At 38.2% G+C, this 25,857-nt stretch overlaps 5 protein-coding genes across 5 annotated transcripts; 2 read left to right on the top strand and 3 right to left on the bottom strand.

The window, feature by feature from the left end:
- Nucleotides 1–181: 181 nt before the first annotated feature.
- LOC114875082 (protein Skeletor, isoforms B/C) lies at nt 182–3,668 on the bottom strand. Its single transcript, XM_029185002.2, has 12 exons — nt 3,334–3,668; nt 2,862–3,081; nt 2,683–2,791; nt 2,357–2,595; nt 2,119–2,287; nt 1,930–2,041; nt 1,734–1,870; nt 1,533–1,668; nt 1,283–1,472; nt 1,111–1,211; nt 792–1,046; nt 182–529 (listed from the first exon to the last, which is right to left on the bottom strand). The coding sequence occupies exons 1-12, from the start codon at nt 3,407–3,409 to the stop codon at nt 234–236; spliced, it is 2,040 nt and encodes a 679-aa protein (XP_029040835.2). The 5' UTR covers nt 3,410–3,668; the 3' UTR covers nt 182–233.
- Nucleotides 3,669–4,555: 887 nt separating this feature from the next.
- LOC114875091 (putative ankyrin repeat protein RF_0381) lies at nt 4,556–5,906 on the top strand (the record flags this gene model as incomplete). Its single annotated transcript, XM_029185016.2, has 6 exons — nt 4,556–4,586; nt 4,851–4,926; nt 4,987–5,226; nt 5,292–5,419; nt 5,479–5,753; nt 5,839–5,906. Coding segments are annotated over 5 exons (729 nt in total), but the record flags the coding sequence as incomplete, so codon positions are not given.
- LOC114875087 (luciferin sulfotransferase-like) lies at nt 5,728–8,448 on the bottom strand. Its single transcript, XM_029185010.2, has 5 exons — nt 8,168–8,448; nt 8,000–8,096; nt 6,306–6,604; nt 6,143–6,237; nt 5,728–6,061 (listed from the first exon to the last, which is right to left on the bottom strand). The coding sequence occupies exons 1-5, from the start codon at nt 8,346–8,348 to the stop codon at nt 5,768–5,770; spliced, it is 966 nt and encodes a 321-aa protein (XP_029040843.2). The 5' UTR covers nt 8,349–8,448; the 3' UTR covers nt 5,728–5,767.
- An 876-nt stretch (nt 8,449–9,324) lies between these two features.
- On the bottom strand, nt 9,325–16,389 carry LOC114875077. The gene is made up of 3 exons (XM_029184998.2): nt 11,758–16,389; nt 11,513–11,687; nt 9,325–10,273 (listed from the first exon to the last, which is right to left on the bottom strand). The coding sequence occupies exons 1-3, from the start codon at nt 15,994–15,996 to the stop codon at nt 10,050–10,052; spliced, it is 4,638 nt and encodes a 1,545-aa protein (XP_029040831.2). The 5' UTR covers nt 15,997–16,389; the 3' UTR covers nt 9,325–10,049.
- Nucleotides 16,390–16,405: 16 nt separating this feature from the next.
- LOC114875079 (TATA box-binding protein-associated factor RNA polymerase I subunit B) lies at nt 16,406–21,453 on the top strand. The gene is made up of 10 exons (XM_029185000.2): nt 16,406–16,710; nt 16,771–16,861; nt 16,945–17,149; nt 17,209–17,350; nt 17,415–17,545; nt 17,620–17,835; nt 17,908–18,137; nt 18,214–18,406; nt 19,809–20,249; nt 20,329–21,453. Exons 1-10 carry the CDS (start codon nt 16,624–16,626, stop codon nt 21,365–21,367), a joined length of 2,775 nt encoding a protein of 924 aa, XP_029040833.1. The 5' UTR covers nt 16,406–16,623; the 3' UTR covers nt 21,368–21,453.
- Nucleotides 21,454–25,857: the final 4,404 nt, after the last annotated feature.

The raw sequence follows: 25,857 nt of genomic DNA, 5'->3' as shown, positions 1-25,857 counted from the left end.
GGTATAACTAAATAAATACAGTATCGTTAAATATTCACAAAGCAACTAAAGTGTGTAACAGGTGATGTATGTATAATTCACAACCAAGTAACTGTCTAATTTATTTTTGATTATTTTATTTCTTTTTATTTTTTTTATAGGAACTCAACATTCTGTACTCATTGTGACCAAAATTTTGTCAGTTGATGTCTATATGAAAATGTATGAATGATTTCAACAACTTCTACCTACTTTTATAACAAATGAACAAGCACAGCCATTATTCCTATGAGCAACGACAATTTTCCAACAACAGCAACGTTTCTTGAGTTAGCATCCCTCACATGTATTTTCCAGCCCATGTTAGCATGGGTGAATGAATTATAGTAAACGATGTCTGGCCACGTAGAATTTGGGGTAACTTCCAAAATTCCACCTTCTCCTGGTTCACAGGTACTCACTAGTGATCTATTGAATTGCTTGAACGTTAAAAAGTCATCATCCAGTCTTCTATCCCGTTTGTTATGCTTGCTCAGACAAAGTGGGCCAACTGGAAAAATTAAACAGAACAAACATTCAATATTTCTATTTAACAAAAGAAGAATTAATTATTTTATTCTATGAAACAGAACAAACATTCAATATTTCTATTTAACAAAAGAAGAATTAATTATTTTATTCTATGAAACAGAACAAACATTCAATATTTCTATTTAGCAAAAGAAGAATTAATTATTTTATTCTATGAAACAGAACAAACATTCAATATTTCTATTTAACAAAAGAAGAATTAATTATTTTATTCTATGAACCTGCTGTTGGTCTGGGTTGACCTCTTCTTGTGAATTCGACACCAGCTAGAACTCTGATCTTATTCTGTGCTGCATCACTGAGCTTATCGTATCCACCGTGTGGTTCAGTAGTTATAATCAATGGATGATACAAGTTAGGACTGTGAGGATTATTTCCTCCGTGAACCCGGAAATTGTAAGTTAATCCTCGACGCAGGTACAATTCGGGTACCAATTGACCCTCAATGTACCATGCCAAACCGGTAGATGGTTGTCCTAAAAAATATATAAATTTACTGGTGTTCAGTATCAAAGAAATTATATAACACTTTCAGCACACCTGTGATTCCTTGATAGCCCTTTTTACCACCAGACGGTCCAATTGCGGCTTTGAAAGTTCGAATACTTATGGCAAATATATCAGCCTTCTCCCATGGTTCTCTAATGAAAGAACATTTATAATTACAATGATTATATCAGAAACATTTGTTCTAGATAAATTTACTATTCACATGAATTTCTCATTGGTCTCTGTAAAATCCATGCAGGTGTTCTCTGGTTCTTGACGAGCTAATTCTAACTTCAAATCACTCTTGGGATATGTGTCATGGAAAGTTGGTTCTTTGTTCTCGTCCATTTTTCCTAGAGCCCATATCACGTAAACTGGTCTATCCGTTGGATACTCTTTGTCTCCTGAATCGGCTATAATTTAAGGTATTCAGTATATTTCACCTTTACTCATTTTTTTTTTTAAATACTTACATGAATTAAGAGTACGTCTGTAAGTGATAACAGTGATTCCATCTTCTCTTGCAGCTGTGTACAATTGATTGTTATCCTGACCACCCAACAATTCATCCTTACAGACACCTTTATATTGACCAAGAACTTTTCCACACTGTTCACGGAATAAAACAAGTTATTCTAATTAGGTCTGATGGAATTTGGTATACATTTACATACCGGTGCCTTGGCGGTGATATTATAATCCATGGCGTATCCTCTGGTATCGTCCATATAAGCAATTACAGCATCAGCTCCTTCCATTTGGCTAGAAGTCTCCGAACCGGATAGACCAAACGCCATGTATTCAGACTCATCTGGAAGATTTAAATGTTCAACCATATTTCGTTTCACCCTTCCACTAAATTTCACTTACCGATTTGTCCGGCTAATTGAACGGTGATCTGAGGACCGAAAATTTCCCAGCTAACTTGATACCGTTTATGAAGTTGAACGCAATTTGGTAAGGCCTGTGCGTGCTTGATCACCTGTACTTTGATAGATCGCTCAATGTTATTTTTCCTTCGGGCCGTACAAGCGATGGGAAATTGAAATAATTTATTACTTTTACTAGGGAAGGAGGCACGTTCAAGCCATCAGGAATTATAACAGAGCCGTAATTTGATTTACTCTTCACGTCGAAGATACTTAGCCAATCGATATTGAACACAGTCATGTCCCCAGGTAATTGAATGATCACGTCTTCCCCTTTGTATTCACGAATCGGATCCAAACTGATAAATGTTGTAAACATTATTTCTGTAAGAAACTTTTGTAAACGGACTCGAATAGCGTGTACTCACTAGCCGTACTCGTCGGGAACTTTGGTTCCTTTGCTGGAAGGTTGAGGACCAAGTCCCACCCAGAAATACGTGTCTGTTCCTTGCCCATTGTATTTGAATTCTGGTATTTTTATGGTTTTTGAGTCCATAATCACGACAGCCTCGGAGGACACTCCGTGCGATCGTTTTGTCAATTGAGATATTTTCTGGGGCGTTGGAGGGTCGAACTCTTCAGGAATGTACACATCCCCGAATGTATTCTAAATTTAATTGCCATATAATATAATATTACAATATTATTATATTATAATATTACAATATTAATTCAATTACAAAGAATATTGTACCTGGCTTCCCAGATCGTATACAGCAAACCATTTAATATCCGTTATCTTCTTATTATCCGGTAAGGTGAGCGTGAAGTCCTTGTTAAAATATCGGTCCAAGACGTTTGTTCTGAAACAAAAGACGCATTTTACCTGCACAGCTCTTCGTGAAATTTCTTTTTCTATCGAAAAGAACTGACTTGCCCCATTCATCGGGTACGATGAAACCTTGAGGACCCGGTCGGTTCGTCGCGCCAGCCCAGAAGAAGGCGTCGGCTCCATTGCCATCATAGCTAAAGGACGTCAGCAGCAACGTGTACTCGTCGACTACGTAAACGTCACCGGATACCTGATGATGGTACGCGTTCAACTTCCCAAGGTATTTGCCCTTGTACTCTTCGTCATCCGATTGAGCGAAGCCTGTCGATTACATTTCATTCATGATCAATTTTTCATTTGTCAATGAGTAATGATAAATTCTTTGTTTAGAACTGAACGAGAGAACAAGGGGCAGGCTGCTATAATTAACAATAAACGGAGACTTCGATGCTTGATGAGAAACGTTAACTTATCCAGATCCAATAGAAAAGTAAGTATATCTATTTTATTTATGAATATATTGCAAGTACTTTCAAGTATTAACATAAATTTATATTTCTCTTAAACACATACCACAGGCAGGGAACAATACACATGCCAAAATTGTCACAAGAACGCACGTTATCCACCTTCTTGTAACATCTGCCATCACTTCATCATCCTCAGGTGAAACTTTTAAACGATTCAACGCCCCTCTCGTCGGTCACTGAATTTATGAGAATCCTAAATAATCTCAGTTGCAGAAAAATAGAAATTATTGTCGAGAGGTGAATAAAAGGCACAGAAGCACAGCAATGGACGCGGCCTCGACTCGTTCTGGCTACCGTCTCTCTAGAAAGTAGACTTTGGCCATTCGAACGGTTAGTATACCAGCACGTGTTACCGTCTCGAAGGGAAAGTATACTTGTTTTAGAGGGGCCTCGATCGCAGTTCAACGTCTTTAAAAGTTTCCTCGACGTGGAGAAAGACAGTGTCATTGGATTGCTGTCCTTCCGGTGCTCGTTAAAATGGAATGCATGTCTCCAATCAAAGCACCAACTAACAAAGGAAGTACATGTTATGCACTGATTTCAGTATAACTTTACAGATAAATTGTGAACTAGAAGCTTTAAGAAATCATTGATATTTTATTAACAGTAGTAGGATAATGGTATCCTTGAAAGTTTGAATGGCAAAAGTTCTTCTGTATAGCTTTACATAATTAAACATTTTTAAACATGTTGCGTTCAGCGGGAAGATAATCATAGGATGTTTGATCGATTGGAGACCGGCGCAGAAACATCTGTCCACTGATAACACAAATTTCCATATAATCAAAATTTATTATATCGAGAATGAGATATAATTTCGAGAAAAATAGTAAGACAACGTGATACAATAATTTTTTACTACAGTTTAACGTCTTTAAAAGTTTCCTCAACGTGGAAAAAGACAGTGTCATTGGATTGCTGTCCTTCCGGTGCTCGTTAGAATGGAATGCATGTCTCCAATTAAAGCACCAACTGACAAAGGAAGTACATGTTATGCACTGATTTCAGTATAACTTTACAGATAAATTGTGAACTGGGAGCTTTAAGAAATCATTAATATTTTATTAACAGTAGCAGGATAATGGTATCCTTGAAAGTTTGAATGGCAAAAGTTCTTCTGTATAGCTTTACAATGTTGCGTTCAGCGGGAAGATAATCATGGGATGTTTGATCGATTGGAGACCGGCGCAGAAACATCTGTCCACTGATAACACAAATTTCCATAATATAATCAAAATTCATACTGTATTATTAAATTCATTATATCGAGAATGAGATATAATTTCGAGAAAAATAGTAAGACAATGTGATACAATAATTTTTTACTACAATGGTACCTCGGTATACGACCTTAATCCGTTCATGATGTTTGGACTTATACAGAATAGGACGTATGCCAAACCAACCTTTCCCATAAGAAGTAATGTATAAATGACGCAAAATTCGCAGAACAAAATTAATGTCGTATACCGAGCAAAATTTGTCACGTCCGAACAGGATATATTCCAAAGTAGACGTATACCACTGTATTTGTACTAATAAATTAACGTTTTGTTTCAGGTTCCATCGAGGAGCAGTTCATGTGGCTTCTTAGATTCGCAACTATCAAACAAATAAAAGACTTTTTAACACAGAAGTAGGTATGTTAATGTAAAGTTTATTTTCGCGATGTTAATATTTGGCGTTACGGTTGCAGCCCGTCGATAGATTTGCATTATCCCACGCCAAATTTAAAAACACCTCTGACATCAGCCATTGATCGAGGCGATCCACAAATCTTGTCAATTTTATTGGATAACAATTTAAACGCTTTAAACGATACCGTCACTCAACCTTGGGGAAGAACAGCTCTCATGTATGCATCATTCGTTTCGAGAAATACGGAAGTGTTGCAAGTTCTTTTGAAAAAGGGAGCGGATCTAGGAAAAGTGGACATGTAAGAAATAAAAGAGGAAGGTAGGAAATTCTGTCGATTTTTCGTCAAAGAAAATTTATTTATAGGAGAGGCTGGACTTGTCTTCAGTACGCCATTGTAGCAGAACGATCAAAAAATGTTCTGTTTCTTCTAGAAGCTGGTGCCTCTATAAATCAGCAAGATTTCCAAGGACGTACACCGCTTATGGTATCAGGTGAATAAAATTAAAGCAATAGGATTTATTAAATCATTACAGAAATTAATTTTTTTTAGTGTATCTTTCGAACGTGGACATTGTTTCACTTTTGTTGAATCACGGTGCTGAAATTAATTCACTGGACAATAGGAATTTGACTGCTCTTCAGATAGCGATTTTATGGAGGAAGAGAGATGCGGCGATAATTTTAATTGAAAGAGGAAGCGATACCAGCGTCGTTACACCTTTGACTAAGGCGTCGATAGGTGAATTATCAAAAACTAGCATGCCTAATATTCTTCGATGCATTGAACCAAAGACAAGGATATAATTGAACTGATGCGTGTTTATTGTAAGATTTAAAGTTTAGGCGTAAATATTGTGTACAGATAATTTCTCCTTCGTCAACTTATCAAACTGAAGTATGATATTTTCAGGCATTGCTTCTTTCCACTGGTTTACTTTACCGCTGCGCATGAATTCATCGTTACCATCAATCGGTCTGAACTTTTTAATATCGTTAATTACTTTCTCGAAGTTCACGGCTGGATTAGTCTTCATATTAGCGAAACTCAGATGTTCCAACAACCCTTTCATCCCACTGACAGGCACAGGTTTGTTCAAAAACGCTGCTGTTTTCTTAATTACCGCCGGTAAATCCTAAATTTTTCAAAAAACATCATTACATCTTCGAACGAATATTATTGGTCGGCTAATTGAAAACGTTAGTTCGTTACTTACCGCTTTCATGTCTTCGTACTTTAAGAACAACATGTTGGGGTCGTTCCTCTTCTTCCAAAACTCGATAATATGATCCCAGTATGGAGCATAGTTTACTGTAAGAACGCAATCGTATAGAAACACCAGGTTAATTGGTTATTGTTTCTGTTGTGATTGTACGTACATTTGTCACCCAAGAACAGGCGACAGAAGGTGTTGAAGTCGCCATGATAACCCTCTATCAATTTACAATGGTGATAATAAGAGACACAGGTGTCCTTTGGGTTTCTGACAACGTAGATGATTTTCGGTTTCTTTTCACCCGTTCGAATCTGTCGTGGTAATAAATGGAAGGGTAAATGAGTCTTGATAAATCTCGGATTGGGTTTGTTCTTCACGTAGGCCAGACTGTCTATGTTGAACAATTCAGGTTTGGTTCCCGGTCGTTGAGGCATGGATGAAGCATCGAACAGTGCGGAAATCCTGACCAAACATGTGGTTTTTATTCATAAATGATTTGTAGAAGATTAAACGCAAATCTGTTTTTACATAATCTTTCCAGTCCAAATGGTAATCTGGTTGATTTTTATAGTTATTGAGTTATAGAGTTATCCATGTGTCAATATGCACTAGTAGAATTAATTATGGACACTTAAATTTTTACTAAATTTCGCATTTATTCAAATTGTTTAATATACAGGGTGTTCGACAAAAGGTGGGCAAAATTTTAAGGGGTGATTCTAGGAATAAAAATAAGACGAAAATCAAGAATAACGAAATAGCGTTTGCGGCTTTGTTTTCTAGTAATTAACGTTTATAAATTCGAGTAAAAAGCGCCTGTAACCTGCAACCCGCCCAGCACCGACGACTGAACGTCAGGTCAGCAGGGGAAGGTGAGTCATAACCAAGAATCGTTGAATAGTAGAAACTTACCTCGTGCTATTCTTTTCTCGGTATGCAGCATTCGGCTTTCTCTTCTTGGTTATAACTGTACCTTCCCCTGCTGACCTGACGTTCAGTCGTCAGTGCTGAGCGGGTTGCAGGTTTCAGGCGCTTTTTACTCGAATTTTTAAACGTTAATTACTGGAAAACAAAGCCGCAAACGCTATTTCATTATTCTTGATTTTCGTCTTATTTTGATCCCTAGAATCATCCCTTAAAATTTTGCCCACTTCTTGTCATACACCCTGTATAATCATTTATATTTTATATTCTAATCATTGTTTTCTAATTTTAGGGCGTCGCTTATATAAAAAAATCAGTAAAAAGAACATTTACAGCCATACTTTTAATATACAATAAAAATTACAATTTTTCTACATATCAAAGGAGGTAAAAAAAAATCAATATCCAATCCTGTGATTGTGGCCAGGTGGAAAAACAAAAATAACAACAGAATTTAGATTTTCTTTAATTAAAATTTTAAAACATTTAGAAACGAAATCATGTGAAAATAGTAAGTACAAACATTATAGATTGCAATAAAAATATTACGGTATCAATTTAGCATAGTAGAATATACATTTTCTGCGCAAATATGAAATAAAAAATATTAATAAATTTTCTTTAATTAAAATTTTAAAACATTTAGAAACGAAATCATGTGAAAATATTAAATACAAACATTATAGATTGCAATAAAAATATTACGGTATCAATTTAGCATAGCAGAATATACATTTTCTGCACAAATATGAAATAAAGAATATTTTTATTCAAAGTGTCCAGAATTAATTCCATCAGTGTAGTTTGCTAAGATTATGTAGCAGTTCTAATAAGTGCAGATAACAAAACATCTACCTTTTTTTTATATTTCTCACCGGTGCTAGCGACATTTTATAATTATGTAAAATCAGAATCAAGTAAAATGAAACTTACTCTAAAAATGGAAATCTTTCAGCCAAGGGTACCTTCGCCCCTTCGTAATCCAAATTGTTTGCGATACACCATACCATTTCCTGGGTCCATGTAGTTCCTGATCGCATTATTTAAATTAAACATTCTTCATAAATTTCTGTTATCAATAGAATAGGTGAGAAAATATACCGGTCTTAGGAAAACTGCAGACCCAAACATCATCTTCTTTTACTTCCAGATCCTCGATCGCTTGCGCAAACTTTTGGTATCTTTCCGGCATACAAACACCTTCTACAGTGATATATCCTGTACGACCCGGGTTGGTAAAGGTTTTGTGTAAAAGCTGATCCAATTCATTTTTCGAAGTCATCCTTCCAAAATGTTGCCACAAAGTATTAAAGAATTTTCAAAGTTTGCCGATTTCACGTCTACGTCCTTCTGTATTGCCGAACGAATACTCAGTGATCTATTACTGTGGATCGTCAGTCTTATTGTATTGAATATTTTATTTTCCTCACCTATTCAATGCTGATATCGGAAAGAAACTAATCCTGATAAGGTGCATCGAACTTTGAATTGATGGTGGGGCGTTCATTGCAAATTCTTATCAAACTGTTAATAAGCGGGATTAGCTTTTATTGTACAAAACAAACTTGGTCTAAATTGCTTTGTCTTTTAATAACAAACAGGTAAGACGAGATAAGATTTATTTATAATGATCGTTGATTAGAAAAGCAAGAACCGATTTCGTGAACACGAATGAACACCGTGGTATTCGAGTCGAGATTTAAACAATCAATTTGAAAAATATTATACTTCGATCTGTGTCGAACGAGACGTGTTCTTAGTTTTCAGAGAAAATCAACTGCCTCGGAATCCGCAGATGTTCTTATATAGAACAAACGGAGCTGAAGTTGTTAAGTTTTTGTTGAACGTTGGTTTTACTGGAGCAAGGTTGCAGTCTATTCATTTTTCCTTTCAGTCGGATAATTAATCTTCTAAAACGATACACCGATGAATTTTTTTGAATGGTGCAAGAAAGTAATTTGTTTAAAAAAATTCAACAATCATGGCACAATTTATACCTCGAAGATGCGATTTGATTTTTAAGATATCTCTTATTTTGTCGCGTAATTTTCCTTCCACGACCAAGGACAGTAAACGATAAAAATATATCCCTGAGAGTGAAATCAGTCTCGTTGCACACGTGGTTTTAATCCAAGAAATTGCAGTTTTTAATGTTTTTACGGTGCGAAGGTTTCTTGAGCAAAGTGTCTCAGATTAAAACTTTAAGCAGAGTATGTTTCCAAAGGGATGAAGGTGAAAGTAAAGAAAAAGACGAGGAATGTACGTTATATTTTTATTAACCAAATGAGTATAATCGTCATACAAAAAGATAAAATATTAGAAAAATCCAAGAGACTATATATATATCATCTAAGTCTTACGATTAACAAAGGGTTGTGTACTGTGATTCAGGTACTAATAACTACTTTCATCGTCTTAAAGCATTTCAGTTTTCTACGAACGCTTCCACGACGCTCGAAGGTTTTCCTTTCAACAACATTTTACCGGTAAAATGCGAAACCTCGAACGCCGTGAAATCACTGATCGTTTCTTCCACGAAAATAAAAGTTATTATTGTTGTAACACTATATCAGATCTCATGCAACGTGCGTCGTGGTCTAAGTATATCCTTAATATATGAAAATATCTTGGCAAGACAAAATTTCTTTAAGTTCGATACAAATGCCGTGAACATTAGGCACGAATCTATAGGATCAACACGCTATAATACTTTAATTCTTAGTTATATATAACAAATTGATATTCTTCGATCGTTTAAGTCTCGATCCGTGTTGCACACGAGCATCAACGAACGTAGCAATAATTTTTCAAACGCGTCTTAAATTAAAACATAAACACGAATACGATATGTATATATATATTATGCAATAACGTAAAGAAAAGTGAGATTCATAACAAGATCTTTCAATTTAATGATCCCTATCGAGTTAAAAGGTGAAATACTTTGTACGCTTCTCTATTATCTCTATTGTCCGTCTTAACATTATATGTTTGAGATAACACTAACGCTTTGCGATAGATCTACTTGGCCCCGAAGTACTTTCTGCTGCAACTTTTTACAAAAGATTTTGGCCATCAGCTTGTTACGTCGTGCCTCTTCTTGCTTCTCTTGTTGTCGCTTCTTCTGTCGTACTTCGTTCAAACGAAGATATCTCTTTCGCAGTCTTTCCCTCATTTCTTCATCGTTCATCTTCCTCTGAGTACAAACTATATTTCAAATTTTAAAAACAATGTAAACGAGTGAAATCATGGCATCTTACGAGGTACGCTGGTGAACAAAATGATGAACATGAGATTAATAAAGACGTAGCTCATCATCAGTGAATTTGTTTTCCGATTCCCACTGGGTGATTCTTATAGTGTTTTATACGCTGATTACGAATCTGCAAACCGTTTTGCTCCTATACTTACAGTTTTTGAGAAATTTGATTTTAAAAAAAAACAACATATTTTTCAGATTTAAAATAAAGATATTGAAATTCTATTTATACTAAAAGATTCTGTAGACTTTCCTGAATACAACGATACCTATCTTTATTACATTGTAAATGTTGAAGTATATTTAAACGATCATTGAACGCGGAGGGACCCCGATTTGGCACCAATTTTTTAGGATATTTTTCAATTTATCTGAAAAAGTAGAGGTCCAGCGCAAAATCGAATTATACCACGCGATAGAGCAGATTTTTATCTTGAAAAACTACCCAGAGGAAGTTGCAACATCTATTTTTTTATCAAGCCAGAAAGCGAAATAGCTTCGCGGGAGACGAAGTACCGACAGTGGCGCTCCGCGTCAGGACTTAAAGCAACAGCAGTAGGCGGGACGCCGAGGAACCGTCCTGACGCGGAGCGCCACTGTTGGTACTTCGTCTCCCGCGAAGCTATTTCGCTTTCTGGCTTAATAAAAAAATCGATGTTGCAACTTTCTCTTGGTGGTTTCTCAAGATAAAAATCTGCTCTATCGCGTGGTATAATTCGATTTTGCGCTGGACCTCTACTTTTTCAGATAAATTGAAAAATATCCTAAAAAATTGGTGCCAAATCGGGGTCCCTCCGCGTTCAATGATCGTTTAAACATACTTCAACATTTACAATGTAATAAAGATAGGTATCGTTGTATTCAGGAAAGTCTACAGAATCTTTTAGTATAAATAGAATTTCAATATCTTTATGTTAAATCTGAAAAATATGTTTTTTTTTTTCAAAATCAAATTTCTCAAAAACTGTAAGTAATCAGCGTACAAAACACTATAAGAATCACCTAGTGGGAATCGGAAAACAGAAAATAAGTTAAAATTTGTTGGACAGTGTAATTATAGACGATATTGTTTGTTTCAAATTCCAGTAGGATCAAACGCTTTCCTACGGAATTTCCCCAGCGTTTTATCATTTCGTTCAGCAGTATAATCAGGTAAATTTTAATTCGTGAATCGATCAAATCTTTACCTGTTGGTTTAGAACAAGCTTTCAATGGTTTTACCACGTTCGACGTACTAGCCATAGCCAACAATTGTATTCGTTTCTCCTTGCGCAGCTGTCGCAGGTGGGATATCTCCGACATGTATTGCCTCCGTGTCTCTGCATTGCTCACGAAGTCCGCTTTATTCTTGGACAAGTAATCCTGAAACGATTAAACGAACCCAAGTGACTCGAATCATTAGCGTTATTCGTGTAAAACTTAATCTGTATACCTGCAAAGTATCCTTCCGCGTCGAGTTCTTACTCGAGCCATTCTTTTTAATCATATTACAGACACAGCCATCGATTTTAGTCCCGTTAACGGTACGATTCGGTAATGGCACTTTTTGCAACGCCGCCAAATTATCGTTTTTCCGGTCGTTATCTTTAGAGAACGATAGCTCGTACGCTACCGCTTTCGGATAAGTTTGATTACAATTACATTTTTTGACAGTTTGATAAGCGGCCCCGCAACGACAACATTGCTTATAATTTCGATCAGAATCACTGTTCTGATTGCTTCCTTCGTCCGCATAATTTAACCTGCCGTTGTTACAGATCCTACCATGCGACGCGTCCTCGCTGTTTTTCCCTCTAACGTTACAAAGACAATCCTTCTCGCAATTGCATTTCAGGCTGTTTTTTTGTACTTTATATTGAGAAGATTCACCGTTGGTCGCGCGATAAGGTCGCGTCTGAATCGGACGATCCTCCGTTTCCGTCCAATGTCCACAATGGCATTCGCATAATTTTGTACGATTATTTTGATTAAAGCTCGAAACGTAGCCGTTGCTATCCTGACAATACTTTGTACCAGATCTCATCCCTGTCCATCCCTTCTTGGACAAACTGTTCTCGCATTCGCAAGCAGCGGTGCAGCTGCACTCTTTCGTGTTCAACTCCTCCCTTTCGTGAACGCAGGATACCTTTTTCTGGCAATCCTCGCACTTTGAGCGTACGTTGTTAGTCTCCATCGCCACTTGCGTGGAACACGATCGACATTCCTTAGACAAATGCTTCTTGCTTTCGCATCTGCAATCGCAGGACTTCGATCTCGACGCGTTTATTTGATTTTTCGCCTCCTTCTGTTTCGAAGAGTTCGTTTGAACCTCTTTATCCGCGCAGTGCTGCGTAATCATATCCGAAGAACCCGTACTGTTCGTCTGATCGGAGGATGTTTGAGAAGCAACAGGAGGACCCTCTTCCTGTAAGTTCGTCGGAGGGTAGACCTTTTGAATCCTATTCGACTGATCCTTTTGTTCCTGCAAACAATGCACGCAAGTAGTGAGCACGTTCTGAATAGCTTGATGCTTCATACATTGATTAGGCTGCTCGGTGTATTTGCAGCTATTCTGGAAATGCATCGCATCGTGCGCGGGGCACTTGATGTAATGCACGATTTCCGACTGTATCAAGGTGGGGACAGTGGAGGAGGATTCCTGGGGAACGGTTTGCACCCCGGTGCTGATCAGCTTCGTCGTGGAGTTGTGTATGCTCGAGGCGGACACGATCTCACCGCCAGTCTTCGAATGCGCGCCCGTTACATTGGTCGCCGTTTGCGCGCAACTGTTTCGTTTCTTAACGCGTTGGATGACGCTGTTGGACCTGCTGGAAGGCTGACACGCCGCGAGATTGCAGTGGGACGACCAGGGTTCTTCGATAAAATTAGCTCGAGCGTCCGATCCGTTTCTCTGCGAGTAATCGTTCGTTTTCGGCAGTTCGTGCATGCGAGGCAGAGACTCTACGGGCTTGGTCCTGAAGTTTGCGGACCTAGATTTCTTCGGGGATGTCCGGGGCCTGTCCAGTCTTCGCGGTTCCTCCAAAAGTTTCTTCAGATTGCATAGATGACTGATCTCGTTTGTAATCCAAATCAATTGATTCCTCTTCTCCATCTCCGCGTAGCTGACTAACTTTGAGTCCCCCGAATCAGAATTGCTACACTTTTTCAGTTCGAATTGCCTCTCGGAGAAGGTAGTGAGCAGTCTCCAGTCCACTTGTTCGTCCGTGTTGTTGCTCGAGCGAACGCTTGCTTTTCTGTTGTTAACAACCGCGTCCAGTAACATTCTATTGTGATCGGGCGGTGTGGTGTTCGTCGTCGACGAGTCTCCCTGCGATAATTTGCACCTCTCCTTCACGCAGAATATGTCCTGTACCTTGTTACCCTTGCGACCTCTTTGAGGGAAGAAACAATCGGAACTCTCGCTTTTCTCCGGATCGGTTGTGGTGTTGCTACTTCGATGACAGTCGTCCAGTCTGAGACCCATCCTCGCCTTTCGACCATCAGTCTCCGTTCTATCCGTGTTTTTGTCCATCTTGTCGCTGCTGCTGTCCAAGGTAACATCTTTCGCGATCCCCCTCCCGGTTCTCGTAGACTTATCCCTCATCATCCCTTTCTGTGGATTCCAATCGGCCGATGAATCGCTGGTATTGTGTTTCTTTGTTAAAGCTTGAAATATCTCTGCCCCGTAAACTTTCTGTCTGGCGTCGTCCGGGTTCCACGGGACATTGTCCTCTAAATTGTGCTCGATCTTGTCGTCCGTATATTTGGCTGTTATAAGTCTTTTCACCACGTGATGTATCAGTCTTTTCTTCACCTCCTTGTCGCACTTGTTCGCGTCGACGAGACTCTTCAGGATGTTGACGCTACGTTCCAGATCTCTCACCAAGCTGTCCGAATCTCCCCAGAGTTTCTCGTTAATACTGGAGCTTGTATTAGGTAGAGTAGAGTGCGATCTTCCGGTCTCCGACGAAGAGACGTGGCTACCGCTTCCATTTGGTACGTTCTCGTAAACGTGACCAGGAAAATATTCAAAGCTATTCGCCCTTCCCGTTATATTTTCCGTATCATCGGGTTGAGGTGTTTGCGTTGCAGATCCATTTCTCGATGCTTCCGAACGCGTTGATCGCTGTTTGGTTTCGTCGCGACATCGTTGCTGGCCCGTTGCAGCCTCTCGCGTTTCAGTGGCGACTTCCTGTTTCCTTGAATTTGGAACCTTATACGTACCGTTTGGTACGTCCTTTAGAATTGTGATGAAACTTTTTTGCAAACTAGTTCCTCTCTTTGGCAATGGTGGCTTCTCTTCCTCGAGAACCGAAACTTGAACACCAACGGATTCTTGAGTGTAGATGTTCAGACTGGTTTGTATAACTTTATCACAAGTGGAAGGTTTATTTACAATAGTAGAGATCGAAGAGGAAGAGTTGAACATTAACGGCAACGTAGCTCTATTCTTATCTCTAGCGTACAAGTTTAACTCGCTTTGACTCCTTTTCAGGGTTGATTTTGAAGATGATATTACTAACGTGTTCATCGATGTACTCTTTTTCAAAGGCAACGCGGGTGGACATACGTTCTCTTTGCTCACGTTTTGTTTGTTCGTTACTTTTCTCACCTCGGTCGAATGTTTCGCGAAAGGTAATTTAAACGTAAACGTCGACTTGGGCGTGTCATGGATATGTTGCTCCCTTTTTGAATGTTGCATGAAAACATCTTGCTGCTTCAGATCTTTAGGTAGAGATCTTTCAGTTGACTTTATACCGCTTCCTGTTATTATACCCGGCAAGTGATTCTTCACGATGGGAGTGATTTCGATCTCGCTCTCCGATCCTGAAGCGTTCCCCAACAAAGGAGTAGAATTGGCGTCAGGAGTCATGGAAGCTTTAGTGCTTTTCTGACCTCCTGCAAGTTTTCCAGATATCCCTGATTCTGTAGTACCTTCAGGATCGAGTCTTAAAGCGGCGGAACAACCTCTCGCTAAAGCCATACGTTCGATTGTACTTAATTTCTTGTCGCTCTGTTTATTACTAGGTAATATGTTGAAGTATCCGACGTCTGCGCCGCTATCCCATTCGAGCGGCTTGTGGGAGGCAATACTAGAAGTTGGAGAAGATATTTTTCTTTCTGTCACTTCGGTTAGTATCTCTGGACTTTCATGTTTCTCTTCTAAAATTGTTTCCGGTGTAACACGTTTTAAATCGGGTGATGGAGACTCAGGATTGGACAATGGCTGAACGTACCTGGATGTTGATTCTGTGTTTGAAGACTGACCGATAAGAGGCGGTCTTACCCATCTTCTTCTCTCTCTAGGCACGCAAGATCTTAAATTATACTCTTCGCCGATACAGTCTTGCCTATGATCTCCTAATTTAGGATTTACTTCGTATATACTATAATAATATTTAATTGCTTCTGGCGACGCGCTGGTTGTAGGCAATGAAAAATACTGATCTAAATTTGCACTTTGAGAATATTTGTGGTAATACTCCATCACCTGGGAGGAAAGGCTTCTGTTTGTTGTCCCCAGTTTCAGCTTTGACTGCGGTGCCAGAACTTGTAAAGAATGCCATGGTGTGGTATTTGTATTACAAGCTGAACGTTCAGGTTTTTGCGTTCCACCTAAACGCGGCAGATCTTCTGAAACTTCAAAATCTCTCAGACGACCTTCGCAACTCGATGCAGAGTCATACTCCATAATCACAAACTATACGCGCTTTGTCATCTTCCATTCAGAGTTCCGTACACTGTCATATTTCCACGATAACCGTTTTCCTTGAAGGAAATTGTTCATAACCATTAGAGAATCTAATCGAGCTTTTCTATTTAAAAATATGAAACTTCTTCGAAGAGTACAATACAATAGGGAGGTTAGGACGCTACTACAAACGAATGCAGGATCGACCCATATACTTTAGTTCCCTTAACGTAACAAATTTTCAATGCACAATTTGATAATTATATCATCTCACAATAGATTGGTTGAATATTTGTCACACTTTGTATGTTTCATTTATAAACTTTTCAAATAAAAGCTCCGATTATTGTTTACATTTCTTCAAAAGCTCAACCGTAAATTAGCGGTGAACGCTATAAGCAGCTATAAGCTACATGCACGCCAAAAAGTGCATACATGCACAAGTGCATATGTATGTACGTTTTACTTGTATCGTCGATATGTTATTCGCCCTCAATGCACCAATTGCAATTCACGTTTAAGTACGACCATGTTTGTAAAACAGAAACTTCAGGAATTTTAAATTTGCGGCAACGATGCTGCATAACCTTATCATATGAATTCTAAACTTAATAATTTACGAATAAAATGTCCACGTGCAAAGTTTGCAATAGCACGAACTTTTACAAAGAAGCTGGTTATTTTTTCTGTCAAACATGCCAAACTCAAAACGAGGTATTGTTATTTAATATATTTTTTAAAAGAGATCATTTATTAATCGTATTACGTTTGCAGAATATCCGGGAGGAGGTCCTCGAATTGCGTATAGATAGTTCAACAAGATTGCGGAAAACGAAAATCAGACAATTAAGATCTGATGTATCAGGTTCATATTTATATTTGGATATTACGTTGACAATGATTACAGTTTTTAAATGGATAATTTATTATTCTTTCTGTAATTGTTAGGTGAAGAACTTGGATGGACTTCGTGGGAGCTGTACAATTTTGTTCTTATCGGATTGACAAATGAACTTATAGAACTCGGAGTTCCTTCTGATATAAAAATGACAATATTACAATTATGGGCAACGTATTTAAGAAAGATAGAAGTTGCATTTCTCTCAACTAAGAAAAAATGTATACCAAAGTTGGCTAGAAGATATAACAGCAGGTATATTAAACGTGATATTTTATTCAAATGTGCTTGTAATTAAATCTTTATCGTTTCAGGGATGCTGAAATTATTTATGGTAAAGTAAGAATTCAAAAAAGATACAGAAAACGCAAGAGAACTGGCAGCAGTGCTAGCACTTCCATGGTATCAAGTTTTCAAAGCGAGGGTAGTTCTAGTAGAGAGTTAAGTAAAAACAAGGTAATTATTTGAATGACATTTATTTCAAAGTTAAACTTTTGATTTATATACAAATTTTGTTTAGAAACTTTTAGTAGCCGCAGATTATGATAGGTACCTTCAATCTCAAGCTAGTTCTGACGATGCTAATACAGGTAGCCAAAGTGTATATAGCAATCAGTCTAGCTCTATAAAATCTTCGATCGATGAAAGGAAGTATGTATTCAGTGTTTTTATGCATATACACATCTAGGTTGTCAAAAATTCTTTATAATTTGTCATTTATTTAGAGTGCAATTCAGCTCGCATGCTAAACAAGAAGCAAAAAAGATTAAAAAACTAGCTAAAAATATACCTAAGCATAAGAGAGCTAAATACAAAGCAACGCACATAAGTACTCAGTATAAAACGGGACCACATGTGATTACACCAATGAAATTATGGGCAATTATATATCTAGCTCTAAGAATTCATAATCAGCCTATACAATTAGGAGATATGCTAAGGTACGTATTAAATATACCCTTCTATTCCAGTATTAAACATTCTTTTCTAAACATATAAATATGTTTATTTAGATACGGAAGAGAAGGACATTTATCTTACTACAAGTTAGATCATTTATTACCACCAGAAGTAAGTTCAACTAAAATCGAAAAACACTTTTTATCGCAAAACGTTGAAATTACGCATAAAGGTATGAGGCGAACTATTGCGAGTATGGCAAAATTTCTCGGCGTGTGGAATGTAATTTGCCCAGATTTTTTACCTTTAATTAATCGATATTGTCAAGAATTAGCATTACCAAGTATGTAAAATATTTTTATTCAACAGATTTTTATGTATCAGTTAATTTCTGTTGTACATGCGTAATTTTTTTCTAGGAGGTATTCAATTATACACCGAAAGATTAATAGCTTTAGCACCTCCCAAAATGGTATTTAATTCAAAAAAATCATATATTCCGAATTATGAGGGTCGTGCAATAGCATTTATTATTGTAGTATTAAAAACTTTACTTGCCTTAGATGGTGTAACTGAGTATCAAATTAGTAGAATTGCAGAGAAGATCAACAGGTATGTTTAAAAAAATGAAGATCTAGCATATATTATTTTATGTTTTGAACCTCAAAATTGTGGATGGTATTTTCTTAATGTTGAAAAGTATAAAGTAAATAGTAAAAATGCAGTATGAAGATATTACAACGTGTTATAATACGCGAAAACAAATTGGGGAGGGAGAATGCAAGTGTTATGAAAGTAATAGTCCATGTATAATCGTACACGGGGGTGCAGGAAATTTTAGTGATTCTATTGTCATAGAAAAAATGACAGGTTGCAAAAAAGCTGCTATTAATGGATATAAAATGTTATTAAATGGTGAGAACTCTGTGGATGCTGTAGAAACAGCATTATGGTGGCTGGAATGTGATGAATTCTTTAACTGTAGTTATGGTTCTATGTTAAATGAAATAGGTAGTTTTATTATGTACATCTATCTTGATCAATCGATCAAATTATAGTATTATATTCCTGCTGTTATCGTGTAGGAAAAGTGCAGATGGATGCAAGCATAATGGATGGCTTAACATTTAAATGTGGCTCAGTAGCAGCAGTTTCAGACATAGAACATCCCATAACACTTGCAAAATATGTTATGAACTACTTTCCAAATTCTATATTTGTCGGCGATGGTGCGAAAAATTTAGCGAAACACGCTGATATGAATTGGATATCGGAAGGAAATATGGTTGCACCGATTGCGCGTGTAGCTTTTAATTCAACAGAGAAAGGAAAATATGAAATAGACATTGATGACCAGTGCTTAATTGATATTGATTTATTAACAAGTACATTAGTTTACATTAATAAAGCATATCTAACAATTAGAATTCTATACATTTACATAGTTGTTATTTGTAGATAGTTTTGGTACTGTTGGGTGTGTTGCATACGATGGATATAGTGTTGCTGCTGGAACTACAACAGGTGGCTTAAATAGGAAGCTGGTAGGAAGAGTAGGAGATACTCCTATATTGGGTTGTGGTACATATGCTATCAAAAGTGTAGGTTGCTCTTTAACTGGTCATGGAGAGTCTATAATGAAGTTAGGATTAGCACGTGCAATCGTAGAGGACATCGAAAGTAATGATCCAAGAGAGGAAGTCCTCCAGAACCATTTATCTTATATGTTAGAAAAATTTGAGAAAACCGGCGGTGGAATTACGCTTCAGTCAAACGGAAGTTGGTCAGCATATTTCACATCTGAAAAAATGCCGTACGCTGTTATTGTTAATGATTCAATTACGTACGGGGCAAGATTATACGAAGAGAAAAAAGAAACATACAGCAGTTCTAACGCGAAAGACTGTGAATGCAAATGTCCATTTGTAGTTGTACTTATAATGCTATATCTTCATCCATTATACCAATTATCTTTCTTTAAACACCCTTCTAAATAAATGATTTTTTATTTCAGCGTTGTTTCTGATCAAGATTTGGTCAATGGGAAACTGTTTAGTTTTAACGAGTGGCAAAGATACATCGAATGTAGGAAAACGATTTTGACGCATACACATTTTCCAACCAAACTAAAGTATAATCTGGAAACAGCTGGGATTAACGATTTATACATCAAGTTTTTAGAACATATGTCCTCTAAAACGAATAAAAAAGAACCAGATATAAAAAATTCGAAACATTTTCTACCTGAAGAACTTATTAGTGCCATGACAAAACACATAAGTAGTTTGAGTATTAACGATTTACCGCCCAAGGCAGCAGAGATATTCCCACCGTCTTTAACACCGCTTCATTCGTACCTTCAGCAGTTATTGGATCATCCTCTTTATGATATTCCTGCTATAGCACGAAGTGACTTCTTCCTTACAAAAGTTGGATACATGACAAAGCCTAATTTGTTAGTTATCATTGATTTAATTATAAATGGATCTTGGGTATATAAATTAGATACATTAATTGAAACATTTTATTTCTAGGCTCATGGACTTGGCAGCCCAGTGCGATATTGAGTTAGAAATAATTGATTCGAGCTTACATTTTCTGGAAAAATATGTACCTCCATTTGAACAGCCTAAAATGCCAAGTATGAAAGAACTACAGCAACTCGTAGACGTGGAAGATGATTCAAAAGTTCGATCCGTAAACGCAAGTGAAAGTCTGAACGATTATTTACATGCTAAATTGCCATGTAAAGTGAAATTTGATACCACTAAACAACGGTATTACGATAGTGCTGTAAATACAATGAAGAATTTAAAAAATGTTGATGTAGAAAGTGATTTTACATTTGGTAAAACCTTACCAAATGGAAAATTAGCAATTCCTGTTCATAGCGATACTGAAGATGAAAACGAGGAAGGAGACACAAATGTTATTAGTAACATTAAATCAGAAAATATACTATTGAAAAATACTTTTTGTGATAAATATAATTTATGCTTGTCGCTCGCAGAAAAGGAATCTATTAGTAAGTTAGATGCGACAGAGAAGATACATTTTAGGAAACAAAAACATAAAATGGCGCGAAATACTAAGGGCCAGTTTATAAAAGGCAGCAGCGTGTCTGTAGAAGGGACAAAAAATGAAGTATCAAATAATCTTAATTTAGATAGTGAGATCGCTGTAAAAGTTGAAAATACTCATAAGAGTAGGAATGATTCTTGCGAACTTAATGTTTCAACATCGGTCACAAAAGAGATAAAATATATAATTGAAGAAAGACATCGATTTTTTAGACCTTTTACGGAATACTGGATGTATCATTGCATATTCAGTCGTGTAAAACCAAAGAATTTTTCAGTGTTCGAAAGAGCACTGCCAAGAACATTTCGTTGGCTGCTAAACGAATGCGCGCTTATCGTAGAGATGTCGACGGAAGATCTTTACGAGGAAGTATGTTTAATAGAAACTTATCACGCCCACGTTTTGAAACCTCGTAATTCTAAAACTAATCATTCTAGCAATACAGATCGACTGTCCAAAAATCAATTGAATTTAATCTTAAGTAAATGGTGAAAAGTTCTACATATATGATAATATTCGACAATGTATTGTAATAGCATATGTAATGTAATGCTCAGTATTTATAAAAAAAAAAGAAGCTAGTTGTATCGATAATCCTTTTTGCACATTTCGTTAAATAGGAAATATAAAAGAAAATATCGGTTTTATTTCGATTCAGTCTATTTCGAACGATACATAATTTGAATAAATGTTTATCGACTGTGTTTACGGGTACGGCCATAGGCGTTAATATCAATAGTTGACATTGCGGGGCGCTCCGGTCGAGCAACTGTTGCACTCCGAAAGAGTCTCGCTGGTTCCCGGTGTGTTCCTCGTCCCGAGCCGTTGGCTCGAGGGACGACGGAGCGTTTCAGTAGTAAACACCAGTTGGCGTAAGACCGTGTTGGATGGCTGTCATATTTCCACGCTCGCTACCACGATACGTGGTGTGTATACGATCCCGCGGCGGTGTGTACCCGTTGTTAGCCGCGTGTGCGTTCACGTTCGTCTCTTAAGGAACCTTTACCAGTATTTGTGCTTGCTACGTGCGTGGCTGCGTACAGAAAACTTAACTTTGCCCTCGTGCTTCGTAGAGTGGTCGTGACGACGCGGTTGTTACACGTAGTGGCATTGGCCATTACAGACAACATCGAAAGTGCACACCGTTATTAATTTTACGTATTCAATTCGACACCGCACCTGCTCTGTGCCCCTGGTGTCGTTCACCGAGGCGCCTGGTCGCCCCGTCCTCGTAACTTCCTGTCTACCGTAAGTGAACATGAAATTTTCTAATATCCGTTCGATAATCGAGTCTAAGTATAATTTACGATGTTCATTCGCAATAGATTTCAAATTACTCCGATCGATTGCATCGCGTCGTATATAAAGCGAACAATGTCCCTTATGGTATACGGGATTGCTTAAGTGTATTGACAGGACAATCGGACAAGACATTGTTGTGTTTCATCGGTCTTCGTGATTGAAACCTTTCCAGTGCACCTGCTGCACACCGTTGAATTTCGCTACTACGATCGATCACGATTATTGTGGCGTGCAACAATTTCGATTTCTCGGATCGTCGATCGCTGGAAACAATTGTGTCTATCGTTCCCGGTGCATCGTTATTTCCGTTGCATCGGAGTTATCGTTTTCTCCGAGGGACGAGATCGACGAACCGTACCAAGGTTCTCGTTCCTTTGATTTCACTTCTACTCCCACGACGATGTCGACGTATTCTCGCTTACACCGGTGTAAATCGCGTTGTACGGTTTCTTCTTATGGGCTTATTTCAACTGGCTCACGTGCGACAGGTAAAGCTGACGGAAGGCGAAACAGGTACGATATCGATATTGAATAGAGACTATAATTCTTCCTATTATGTTAGGCTAATAGACCTATTTTTCAACCATAAACTCATCATTATAGATTACGATTGACCTTTTTCCCTGTCATCGTCCAATTACACCCTTATCGAAAAGGGATCATCGGTTGCAATCGCTGTCTATTTTTAAGATTTTTGCGAGATTTGCCATGAACGATAAATCGTGCAAAGAGGGTTATCGTTCTTTTTTAGCTAGGAAAGGTTGAATTCGAGAATTAGAGGAAATAATTTCGGAGTTCAGGTTAATGCGTCGCTCCTATTTCATGACGTATCATCCTTTTAAAGAGGATGTTACCATACGATAGGTTATTCGATCGGTCGAGGTTGCGAAAGAAACAATCGATACGGTGCATCGCGCTGTTCCTTCGATTACTCGTTGAATACTCACGATTAAGAATCGAGAATCCAAATGAAATTTTTATACTATCAATACCGAATTTCATTTATTGTTATTAAAATTTAGGATAAACTCGAGATGTTCCATAGGAACAAATTAAATAAAGCAGTATCGAACGAGGAACGGGTTATCGATTTTTGGCAGCCGACTGATTAATTCCTTTATCGAACGAACTTCATAGAATATTACTCGATTCCCTATCGACTTCGTACCGACGTCCCAAAGCGTCCCTATTGAATATCGAGCTTACTGACTCGTTACAAACGCAATAGATATTATGCGCACAAATTATGTCCACAAAACACGATTTCAGGAACCAACGAACGTTATATAAAATTATTTTCTACGCTTTTTTTTCTGGGCGTGACAATCGGTCTACTTGCAAATCTACGCATAAAAGAGAGCTTTCAGTTTTAATTCGAGCACGCTTTATGCAACCTGTAATTCGTATCGATTTTATGGAAAGAAAGAAAAAGGGGAAGGAGCAGTTCCTTATATAACGAATCATTTAATTTATTGTTTCGCTGAAAGTTTTTCATTCCTCCAACTTTAGGAGGTCGTTTACACCCCTTATAAAATTTCATAAGCGATGGTCTAGTCCAGGGGTGGGCAAATAAGGGCCCGCTAAGACGATCAGAAAAATTCGTCTCGAACCCAGATTTCCAATAAAACTGCCACTATTTTATTTAATTTATTTTTATTGATTTTTATGATACAATTTACAAATCATCTAAAAAGTCATTTTAAAAAGTCCGGCCCTCCGCTAACCTCCGCTTCCACAGTGGCCCCCGAGCCAAAACTAATTGCCCACCCCTGATCTAGCCGATTAATATTCCTAGCGAATATTTCGCTAGTAGATCTTGCGTCCCGTCGAACGGTTATCATCGATTACACATTGTTAACGCGATCTACATTGCATAGTCGTTAGCAGGCCACATCCCGCTCTTGCATCGGTGCGTAACTCCATGTTTTATATTTAGTCCCCTCAGCAACCACTTTGAAAGTTTCCCACCACGTTTGGGAAACAAACGATCCCGCTATCTATCCTTTATAAATTGCAACGATATCTCTGTCGACGAAATTTCTTTTTTTCCATAACTCTTCGACCGGTATTAATTTTCTAATTGAAGTTATCGCGCGAAATGGGTTAAGAGCCTTTCATTAGCACACCGTTATCGATGATATTGGCTTAACCCATCGATGCGCTTAACCCGTATCGAGAAGTTCAACGATATCTGAATTTTCCCGTCCGTCCGGGCGATTTCGAATTTTGTCGTCTGGTTGCATCGAAGTGCCAGAAACGGAATGGCTACGGGCCAACTCTTCGAAGAGAGACTCTTTTTTTTTAATCAACGTCTGCCGCGATTCGTTCCAAATTTCATAAAACGAGGGGAACTTTTAATCCCATTTCCTCGATAGAATATTAAACAATCTTCAGTTTCAATTCGAGAGTTCAGCCTTTTTTTTACACGGTGGAAATCTTCAGAAAGACACCTCCGGGCCCCCTGGGGAGGGCCCGGAGGTAGTGGGATTTTTACCTACTAAAACCACCACGGTGGCCTGCACTGGGCCTATAGGGAGGGCCCCGGGACCCCCTATCCCTTTTTATTTTTTACGTGGGGAAATCTTGCATCATACACCCCCGCCTTGTCGGCACGGGGGTAGTGTCGGATTCTTACCGACTAAAACCCCACGGCGGTCCACCTCGCAGTGAGAAGGGCCCTGGGACCCACCGGGCCCCCCGTCCCTGGCGCACTGGCGCCCCTATCTCGGGGGAGGGTCTGACCTTTCGCCCCCATGTGCCAAGCTCCATATCGGGGACCACACCCGATGCCGACACTCCTCGGGCCGCGTGCAGTGGGCCTGCGAACATTCTCATCTATACCGTACGCTGTCCTAATGACACAGTGAGAAAGCATCGACAGTGTCAGCGAAGAGGAAACCGGAAATCCGTGGTTTGCAGCAATATGGAAGGCACTTTCGAAGGCAGCTATCTCGTCGGCGCCTATAGTTCTAGTTCATCGAAGCGTTCGTTAATCATACCGCGGTCGCTTTCACGGCTGTCTCTCATCTCTTTCTCTCGTCTATCCGACGCAGAATTCGTTCGAGCGATTCTCCATTCAGTCGAGGATAAATGGGTCGGCACGTGGGAAGTTGAGAAACGAGGATCGCTTTCTGCGAGCGTTACACGAACCTCCTCTTCAGCGTTTGTCTGCTCGCGACACCGCGACCGTTCGCGGTGCTTATAAGCTGTTCCATAACGCGTAATACTCGTTTCAGAAAGGGGAAAATAATAGGAAAAAGTTGCTGTTAAAACGTGTTACATCTGGACATTGATCTTCAAGTGATAATCATTATCACACTTCAGTAATTATCGTTTGTGTTTCATTTTTTGAACGAACATGTATCTTACAGGCCTTCGTGCAAAGTGTATGAATATTTAAAGGGTTAAGCCACTTTAGAGGAAGAAAAAATAGACATATTTTGGGAATTTTTTTTAAAATGATGATGGAATAAATCTTCATTTTACAACTAATAAACTTTAAAAATTAATTTTTGTATAGCGATTCAAGTGAAAATATGGACTCTGCACCAGCGGTGTAGAGGTCTTCAGACTATTTTTTAAGAGAAAATGTAAAATTTCAAGAAAAAATCGCTAGAAAATGATTTATAACAAGAGAGCTATGCAATATAATGAAAAAATCCTACGTAGATCGGTATAGA

Source organism: Osmia bicornis, chromosome 9 (assembly GCF_907164935.1).
Source record: "Osmia bicornis bicornis chromosome 9, iOsmBic2.1, whole genome shotgun sequence".
Classification (NCBI taxonomy): domain Eukaryota; kingdom Metazoa; phylum Arthropoda; class Insecta; order Hymenoptera; family Megachilidae; genus Osmia; species Osmia bicornis.
The sequence above is the reverse complement of the archived record's forward strand: the minus strand, read 5'-3'. Positions and strand labels throughout refer to the sequence as shown.

Excerpts from the sequence above, each read along its gene's own strand:
- LOC114875082 (XM_029185002.2), bottom strand. The coding sequence starts at position 3,409 with ATGGCAGATGTTACAAGAAGGTGGATAACGTGCGTTCTTGTGACAATT. Across the intron at positions 3,082-3,333 it reads TGTATTGTTCCCTGCCTGTG|GCTTCGCTCAATCGGATGAC; the intron begins GTATGTGTTTAA and ends TGTAATCGACAG. Across the intron at positions 1,047-1,110 it reads GGGCTATCAAGGAATCACAG|GACAACCATCTACCGGTTTG; the intron begins GTGTGCTGAAAG and ends TATATTTTTTAG.
- LOC114875087 (XM_029185010.2), bottom strand. The coding sequence starts at position 8,348 with ATGACTTCGAAAAATGAATTGGATCAGCTTTTACACAAAACCTTTACC. Across the intron at positions 8,097-8,167 it reads CTGCAGTTTTCCTAAGACCG|GAACTACATGGACCCAGGAA; the intron begins GTATATTTTCTC and ends TAATGCGATCAG. Across the intron at positions 6,062-6,142 it reads AGTACGAAGACATGAAAGCG|GATTTACCGGCGGTAATTAA; the intron begins GTAAGTAACGAA and ends TGAAAAATTTAG.
- LOC114875077 (XM_029184998.2), bottom strand. The coding sequence starts at position 15,996 with ATGGAGTATGACTCTGCATCGAGTTGCGAAGGTCGTCTGAGAGATTTT. Across the intron at positions 11,688-11,757 it reads CGCGGAAGGATACTTTGCAG|GATTACTTGTCCAAGAATAA; the intron begins GTATACAGATTA and ends TAATCGTTTCAG. Across the intron at positions 10,274-11,512 it reads AGCTTGTTCTAAACCAACAG|TTTGTACTCAGAGGAAGATG; the intron begins GTAAAGATTTGA and ends TTTGAAATATAG.
- LOC114875079 (XM_029185000.2), top strand. The coding sequence starts at position 16,624 with ATGTCCACGTGCAAAGTTTGCAATAGCACGAACTTTTACAAAGAAGCT. Across the intron at positions 17,546-17,619 it reads TCTTCGATCGATGAAAGGAA|AGTGCAATTCAGCTCGCATG; the intron begins GTATGTATTCAG and ends TCATTTATTTAG. Across the intron at positions 18,138-18,213 it reads TCAAGAATTAGCATTACCAA|GAGGTATTCAATTATACACC; the intron begins GTATGTAAAATA and ends ATTTTTTTCTAG.